Source organism: Microtus ochrogaster, chromosome 1, assembly GCF_000317375.1.
Source record: "Microtus ochrogaster isolate Prairie Vole_2 chromosome 1, MicOch1.0, whole genome shotgun sequence".
Taxonomy (NCBI): Eukaryota; Metazoa; Chordata; class Mammalia; order Rodentia; family Cricetidae; genus Microtus; species Microtus ochrogaster.
Window position 1 is genome coordinate 50,500,439 of NC_022009.1, and position 9,421 is coordinate 50,509,859.

Below are 9,421 nucleotides of genomic sequence, written 5' to 3' on the forward strand. Positions count from 1 at the left end.
TAGGTACACTCAACAGACTGAACTACATCTCCAGACCCATTTTCTCATGTTTGACTTTAACATTCTACTCGTGTGTGTGTGTGTGTGTGTGTGTGTGTGTGTGTGTGTGTGTTTGAATTTGTCTTCAGGAGGAGCCCGGGCCTTACGTGTAATAGCCAACAACCTGTCACTGGAAAATGTACACAGCCATAGTTTTTTTGAATTTGTTTTGAATTTATAGCTACCATTTTTATGTGTAGAAATAAAATATAAATATTATTTGATCAGTTTTGTTTTGCTTCCTTCTGAACACATTTCATTCCCAATCTCATGTGGAAACTGCTTGAAGGTTATTTTAGTTATTTTAACTTTGTTTCCATTTGAATCTTGGAACAGGACGTTTGGTCAGAACCTAGGCTTGACTACTTGCTATGTATTTGAAAACTGATGTAGAAAAAAAGAAATATAAAATCATTCCCATAGAAGATACTTTTAAATAATCAAAAAAATTATTCTTGCTTTACTTCCTATTGTAATAAAATGCATAATTACTTTGACAGTCAGATTTACCAGTGAATTCCTCCACTAGTGTTCTACTTCATGGTTGCTAATGAATAGCCCTTGGACACTGGCATCGGCATCTCTACTGAGCCACGTCCTTAGAAACCCTGACTCCTCTCCAGAACTCCCAAATCAGAATCATCACCTGTGTAATTTACCATGACTTTCTCACCTAAGAAATATATACAGTGTTGTATATAGTAGTTTATATAGTGCATATTTTGATGCTTTACTTTGGCATGTTAAAGGTCATAAAGTTAGAGTGTTTACACTGATTTAGCAGAGCTATGACATACCTAAACTTGGTTAGGTAAGATGTAGGATATTAATGTGATATAAAACGCGCCTTACTAAACAATTTCAATTGCCTATGTCAACACCAGTTCTAACTCTCTTCTTGGGTGATACTAAAACTCTGATCAGCTTGCTATTTATTTCTTTCGTTCATTTTTATTTCAGGACCAGTTGACATTCAGCGATGTGGCCATTGATTTCTCTGAAGATGAGTGGGAATGCCTGGACCCTCCTCAGCAGGATCTGTATAGGGATGTGATGTTAGAGAACTACAGAAACCTGGTCTCTGTGGGTGAGGACAGAATCCCGGCAGAGCTCCCAACACACTGCCAGCATTTAACGTCTTTCCTTTCAAAAATGTCTGCTGTGGCCTGTGCTTTTCATGACCAATGCAGATCTGTGCTTTACAGAACAGTTGTAGGCGTAGAGTATTCCCATTATTCTTGTCATTGTCCCTTTCCTCTTTCTGTAGACCATATACAGCCTAACTTTAGTGGTGATTGCATCATTTCTATGGCATGTCATATTCTGGTCTACATCTCCTCTTCAGCTTCGATTTGATTATAGTCAGAGGTAGAGCTCAGTATTTGCAAACTGAAAATATGGTCTCATATGTCTTTTTGAAATCACATTTGGACTAGTATTGTTCTTAAATTCTCTACCAAATCTTCTCTTTTCTATTGAGCGCAGAAGTGAGACAGATAACCTGATGTGTTACAGGAGCAATCCTACTATATGACATGTTCTCTTTTCTAATTACCAGCTCTTACTGTCTCTACGTCATGCATGGTTACCCCTCTGGAAACAAACAAAAGAGCCCTAGGATGTAAAGTAGGTAGGAGGAATGGATGAAGCAGGGGACACAGTTGAGAGATGCAAAGATCAAGGCGCAAGCACACTAGAAGTTGGTGTAATGCACTGTGTGCACATTCCAAATTAATTTTATCAGCTATGCAAGGGGAGTTGGGTTGCTATCACCCCTTAACTGTTATGAATAATGTTGCAGTTACTGTGGAAATACATCTTCATTTGGCCATCACCTGGGTATTACCACACTCCTGATTTCCATAAGTCTACCTGTTTAGCCTAATATCAGGAGAAAACCATTTTGATCATTGTTACTTTTAATATACTTTGTGCTCAGGAAACCTGATGGCTCCTAATTTTTTCTTAAGAGTTTTGAACTCGTCATTAGCATCATAGATTCATCTGATTTTTTTGAATTGCTATAGATATTTCTGCTAAAAAAATAATTTTCAGGTTTTGATAGAAATTAAACGAATTCTCTAGATTATGTTGGATATAACAGTCACCTTAATTTTATCTTCTCCTCTGTAATAGTACCATAATCATGCATATGTCCTTTAAAGGACACATAGTTTTAGGTTTTCTTATTTCTCTTCCATTGTTGATGTCTATGTATTATTTCATTATGGTTAGAAATAAACCTCAATAATCTATCTGTTAGGACTTGTGTTGTATCCTACCAGGTAATCCAACTTAATATTTGTTTGTGTCTGTAGGTCAGGTTTTTATAGTATTTTCAGGATTTGTTTCCTAATTAGTTCTCCGTGTAGCTTTATTTTATAATACGAAAAGTAGGGTATGAAGTCAGTGTTATTACGGTGCTTTCAGTGTCTTGCTTCAGTTCTCAGTGTTCACACCCTATGTGTGAGAAGTGGGAAGTGCGTTGTATATGTGTTTATTACAGTTGTGCTCTCCTAGAGAAATGGCCATTTGTGTTTGTCTTAATTAGGGTTTCTGTGGCTTTGATAAATATACCATGACCAAAAGAAGTTTGGGGAGGAAAGGGTTTATTTCGGCTCACAATTGCATATCACAGTCCATCACTGAGGGCAGTGAGGGCAGGAACTTGGAGACAGGAAAGGCCTGCAGAGTAGTCCAGCTTACTGGCTTGCTCCCCATTGCCTGCTCAACCTGCTTTCATATATACCCTAGGACACCTGCCAGCAATAACACCAGCCACAATGCGCTGGGCTCTCCTACATGAATCATCGGATATGAAAACGCACCCCCCCCAGGCTTTTCCATAAGCCTATGTTATAGAGGCATTTTCTCAATTGAGGTTCCCTCCTCTCACTTCTTGGAAGACTCTAGCTTCTGTCTAGTTGGAAGAAGAAGAAGAAAAAAAAAAACTTGATAGCATGGTTATTTTCTTTCATTATCACATAACTTTTTTACTGAAAGTGTATACTTTTATAACATAATTATGGCCATGCCCACTTTCTTTGTCCTCTTCCTTCATGATCTTAGCACACCTGAATCCTTCCATCTAAAAGAGCCTCCTATGATGCAGCATCATTTTCTTTTTTTTTTGTATGTACTAATGACAATATAATTTCCAGTTCATGCAAGTTTCCTTTGCAGTTACATTTCCCTTTCCTGTGATAGTATTGATAATAGTTGTTTTATTTAGAGTGTGTCTGGATTTACCAACAGATGTATGATAAAGCTTTGCTTTTATCTTTTTTAAATTCTACTCAGAAATTAAAAGTATGTTGTACATCCTCATACATGCACGGAATTCTGTTGCTCTGTATTTGATTTTCCACAGAGCTTTAAATTTTTTTGTTTGTATTGCCTCGTAACAGTAGGGCAGTCCAGCGGAGATGGTCGTTTAGAGCGTTTATATATCCTTGGATGCAGTTCTTTCCCTTTGAAGGATGGGTTGGCTGGTGGTATGTTTTAGATTTTATTCTTCCAGCACGTTCACTGTGTTCTCCATCTTACATCTGCATTACAATGCTTCTCTTAGATGCTCCTCTGAGGTCATAAGAGCAGCATCACTTTTACTGCTCTCAAGATATCTCTTTGACTTGTGAAGCGGAGACTCCATTGTGTGTGTCATGTTCACTCTCTGTCTTTCAGCCTGAAGCAACTAATTAAGCTGCTTGAATTCTGATGTGTTTCCTCACCATAATTTCTAGTTTTTCCACCATTATTTCTTATTAAATTTGTCTCCTATATTATTTTCTTATGGTGTCTATTTCTTTGTATTCTTGTTTTCTTGATTTTAGTGTTTCATGTTTTATTTATCCATTATCTTTAGATGGTTGTTTTGTTTACATAATTCATAAATCCGTTTTTAAATGATGAGTTTGCAGTATTTTTCATGTTCTTTCCACTGAGGCATCACTTTGTTTCTTTGTGTACTGTATTAACATTCATTGAAACTTGCCCTTTGAAAAAAGAATCAGCAATGGATTATAGCAGTCATGGGGGTGATAGCATGTTGGCACCTTGAAACCATAAAAATCAAATGTGCCTTTGTTCCAGCAATCCCAGGGACTAAATATTTGGGCAAACAATACTAAATCACTCTATTGAGAATATCACCAATAATGCAGCATGATTTGAAGTTACCAAAATAGAAGTTAACTTTAGTACAAGTGAATAACAGATCAGATCATTTCGGGGATGGAGAGAGAGCTCAGTATTTAAGAACACAGACTGTCTTGCTGAGGACCAAAATTTGCTTCCTAGCACCCACATTGAGCACCCACAGCACAACTGCCTGTAACTCCAGCCTTAGAGGGATATAATGCCTCTGACATTCACAGGAAGCTGCACTAATGTGCACATGAGCATGTGCTCACACGTACATGCACACACACACACACACACACACACACACACACACATTTAAAATTATAAAAAAATATTTTAAAAGATCATTGGGTCCATATGCACACTGGTTTAATGTTGAGCTATATAAAAGAGAAAATCTTATTTTCTGCCGCATGGGTAAAAGTGCAAGACTTAAAATGAAATCAAGCAAACAAAGGAAATTAACATCTTAATGTGCAATTTGTAAAGTTAATTTCAGAAATAAAAAGAGGCTGTCAATTTAGGAGGGTGCTGAAGTCGTAGTGATCAAAGGTGAAAAAACTTATTAAGATGAGCATAAGGCTATGAGACCATAAGCTGTTTACTAAAGATCTAGAATTAATTGGGGGGAAAGGATAGGCATAAGAGCATCCATACTTTTATAGATCATGAGTATATTTAATATATTTTTGAGAAGTACTAAGGAAATGATAGGAAGTGTCTAAGTATACAACTTATAATTATATGAAATGGTAATGTGTTAGGAAGATAGAGTTAGTCATTCCAACATAAATATATACTTAAAGTAGCATGATGTACATGATGAGTAGATTAAATTTATTTTTCAGTGAAATTGATAAGCACCAGTAATTTGTTTTATATTTAAGAGTTACTTTTTTTTCTACAGGGTGTCTTCATCATGCTTTTGATTATTGAGGACTTTGAAACCTGTTTTAAGACATCTGTTATATGGAACTGTATCTTTATACATATTTCATTAACTACCATGGGCTCTACCTCTGATGACAGTTTGGAGTGCCAAAACAGTATTTGTTTTGCCATTGGTCTCAGTTGTAGAAAACTGTCATGTCAAGTACATCTTATATCTCCTACACTCTATCATTGGAGGTAGCCAGGTTTCAGACAGCCCCTATTTAAAAAAAAAAAAAAGCCTCATTTATTTTCTCCTGATGGAGGTTTGAATTTCTCTAATTGGCTGTGCTGTAGAGGGAAAAGAGGAGCTGTGGTTGACAGAAGTAACAACTTTGCCCCAGCTACAATCAGACTGCTTTTGATTTTTGTGATTTCTTAACTGGTTATGGAGTGTACACATGTTCAATTTGGTCAATATTTCATTTTTCTAAAGTTAATTTACAAGAGAGTATTGAGAACCTTTGATCCTGTGGTTTCTCACTGATGTTCCAATCTAGTATAACTTTACATATATTTATAAACTACAACCACCAGAATCTATCAAGTTAATTTGTTTTGTTTTTATTTATTTCAGCTCTTTCTCATCATTTTTCCCAGAACTTTTCACCAGAACAGATCCTAAAATATTCCTTCAAAAAAGTGACTAAGAGAAGACGTGGAAGTTATGGCCTCAAGAGTTTGAGAAGTCGGGCAAATGCAGATGAGAATAAAGGTCAAACAGCCTGCCGTGGTGAGTATAGCCCATTCGTGATCACAGGCAATAGCAAAGATGTCATTGACAACAGAGATCAAGAACAGAAAACGGCTGTGACAAAAACCCGTGCTAGGACAGGTACTTTTGATGAGCCATGTCTCTATAAACAAAAATATCCATGGGAAACTTTTCAATATAACTTACCTTTGAAAAGATGTTTTGAAGATCTGAAAGCGGGAAAAATCTTTCACTCAAGCATTTCCATAGACAAAGAATTGAGAGACAGAGAACTGATCTCTAAAGTTGATCAAGTAGAGGTTTCCTATCCTGCACGATCCTTACTCTTCAGCCAGCAAGTTGATCTTTCCTATGGCCAGATGCACAATTCTGATGGTTGTGCACTACTTGCTACAGACCTATTACTGCATAGCCAGAATCCAGATACAGATATTTGGAAAGCCACACACATGTGTAAAGAAACCAGCAAAGCTTGCAGTAACGGCTCTACACTAAATGATTGCAATGATATTGTAGAGAAATCTGGTCAGTGTGACAAAGTACACAATAACATTGACCCTGGCTCAAGTCCCACCAACCAGAACTGTACTCTGTTTCCAAAAAACCTTTTCAATTGTGAAAATTTCTTTACCCAGTGCTCAAAGCTTGCCATTCAGCAGTGTAACTATATTCAAGATAATCATCACAAGCATACAGATTGTGACACAATGTTTAATCAAACTTCAAACCTCAAACCTCAAAAACATAAAAATCGGTATGCCCAGAAGTCCTACAAATGTAATGAATGTGGCAAAGCCTTTAAGTATTGCTCAAGTTACAGTAAACACAGCATAATTCACACAGGAGAAAAACCGTACAAATGTAAACTATGTGGGAAATCCTTTACCCAGTGTGCAAGCCTTAAAAAACATCAAAGAATCCACACTGGAGAGAAGCCCTACAGATGTGGGGAATGTGGCAGAAGCTTTAACCATTGCTCAATTCTTAGTCAGCACCAGAGAATCCATACAGGAGAGAAACCCTACAAATGTAAGCAATGTGGGAAATCCTTTACCCAGTGTGCAAGCCTTAGAAAACACCAGGTAATCCACACTGGAGAGAAGCCCTACAGATGTGCAGAATGTGGCAAAGCTTTCACCCAAAGCTCAACACTTAGCGAGCACCAGAGAATTCATACTGGAGAGAAACCTTACAAGTGTGAACAATGTGGAAAGTCCTTTACCCAGTGTTCAAGCCTCAGAAAACACCAGAGAATCCACACTGGAGAGAAGCCCTACATCTGTGCAGAATGTGGCAAAGCCTTTAACTGCCGTTCGTCTTTTACTAAACACAAGAGAATTCACACAGGAGAGAAACCTTACAAATGTAGGGAGTGTGGCAAAGCTTTCATCCATTGCACAAACCTTACTCAACACCAGAGAATCCATACGGGAGAGAAACCATACAAATGCAATGAGTGTGGAAAATGCTTTAGTCAGTGTTCAAACCTTAGAAAACATCAAAGAATTCATACATGAGTGAAACAGCAAATGTAAAAATGTGGTAATTCTTTATCCATAGTCCAGGGCTTGTTTAATGTCATATAATTAAAACTGGGTGAGTCCTGCGGAAGCAGTGAGTGTAGCAAAGTCTCCAACTTGTCTGTCATTCACAAGTTCTTGGTATCAGAGAATTCATTCTTCTGCAGAGAGACCCTACAAATACAAGCAATACCAAGACCTCAGATGTTTATAATCCTGTGCTAGGCACCACCATCACTTTAGAAAGAAACACAAATGATATTTTCTAATGTGGGAAAAATCTAAATTGTTACTCATCTCTTACTGAACATTGAATTCACACCTGAGACAAAAACTGGGAAATATTCAGAACCTGGCAACGCCTTTTTAGTTTTTCAACCCTCACGAAACACAAAAACTCACACCTGAGACAAACCCTACAAGTGCAAAAAAAGTGCCAAAGATTTTTACTATTTTCCACACCTTAATACTAGTTTATATTAGGATGAAACACTATAAACATACCAAATGTGTCAAAGCCTTTAAATCAGGACACAAAGCATTTTAACATCAGAGAACACAGTAAAAATTTCAACTTTGTCCCAAATGCACAACTCAAAAGAGCAGTGAAACACTTAATGTTCTGTGCACATGTAAAAAGTATAACAAAACCTTTTTATATATGGACTCATACTGTAATTGATATTGGGGATCTACATGTGTGAATGATGTAAAACCCTTTGTTGTTACTTCCGAGATGGTAGATACTATTAATTGATCTGATAGAAGAAACCTCATGGCTCTCAAAGAACTACCAACATCTCACTTTTCAAAAGATATGGCTGTATTACATATTAAAAGTTTCTAAATATGCTCGCTCATGGAAACTGAAAGCTCATTCTCATGTACATGTCAGAAGAAAAAGACCCATTTCTGAGTGTACTGTTTTTCAAAAACTAAACAACACATTTTCTTTATTCCAGATAAAGTTCTAGGTGACAAACATTACTAATATATTCTTGGGTAAACAACCTCTATTGTTCATTTTCCCCAGGATCTTTAGGTGAAAATGTGGCAGACTGGGAAGTTTCAGAGTATTGTGGACTGAACCTGTGTCTGTCTACGATAGGAGAGAGAAAAATACTCTTGAGGTTCTCATATAGTACCAACCTCCGACTGACCAACTCCAATATAGGCTTCGCGTTACTGAACATCCAGTCCTTGTTAGACACACACATCAAAATGAGATCAGATCTGAGGTATTGGTGTCTCTTGGACACATCAAAAGGTGGTACCAACATGGCAGATCAATACAAAATAGTTCTTCCTGCTGCCATTGAAGTCAGTTGTCCTAGTGGGATACACAGAAGCTCAGTCCACTGCGGAATGTAGGCATATGACTGTTCTGGGTTAGTGCCGCCTGCAAGATTTACAAATGTGCTGTGTTTCCCACTGACCTAACTGGGAAACCAGGAAGGACCACACGCTCCACGTGTCCACAGAAAAGGATGCCAGGGCAGCCCCCGCACCTGAGACTTGACTCTAGCAGCTCAGGCAGTGATGGATAGGTGGGAAGTGGGGCTTGTTTTGAAGTGTGAAAGGCCTCTTCAGCCGACCTTTTCTCACACAGTGCAGCAAGCATCAGAGCTGTTAGCTTTTTTGTCTAGAAAGGGTACATGGAGGGGAGGATCAGATCGACTGGCCTAGCTAAACCCTGATGAATGATTGATATGTTGAATATGGCTGGCTAGAAAGGTTGAATGTGGTATTAAATAAGCCTCTAGGTTGGGGTAAGACTACAAGGGTCCTTACGTGAGCCTCAAGTTTTGGGGCATTCCAAGAGGTACCCAATCTTTGGGGACATTACATGTGAGACCTAGTCTAGGTCAGAGTGAAAGGGGGTATCAGGAAGAGCCAGCCAGGCTTATCCTGGTGAAGAATGTAGAATCTGGCTGGCAAAGAGGTTGAATGTGACATGGGAAAGAGCTATAGGTTGGGAGAGACAAGGGTCCTCCAGGGTTTGAAGTTGTACAACTTAGAACATTCTCTCTCTCTCTCTCTCTCTCTCTCTCTCTCTCTCTCTCTCTCTCTCTCT

The 9,421-nt window shown here is 38.1% G+C and overlaps 1 protein-coding gene across 3 annotated transcripts in view; it reads left to right on the top strand.

Annotated features, from left to right (window-relative positions):
- Positions 1-8,198, top strand: part of LOC102002789 (zinc finger protein 383-like) — a 20,363-nt gene extending 12,165 nt beyond the window's left edge. For 2 of the 3 annotated variants that reach the window (XM_013347091.1, XM_026781632.1), the window contains 2 exons: positions 1,000-1,126; positions 5,690-8,198. In XM_013347091.1, coding sequence (XP_013202545.1) covers positions 1,000-1,126; positions 5,690-7,344 — 1,782 coding nt within the window. In that variant the 3' untranslated portion in view covers positions 7,345-8,198. Of the gene's footprint in view, positions 1-999; positions 1,127-3,446; positions 3,534-5,689 lie in introns of all 3 variants that reach the window. The other variant, XM_026781625.1, reaches the window with a different exon arrangement.
- The last annotated feature ends 1,223 nt before the right edge of the window (positions 8,199-9,421 follow it).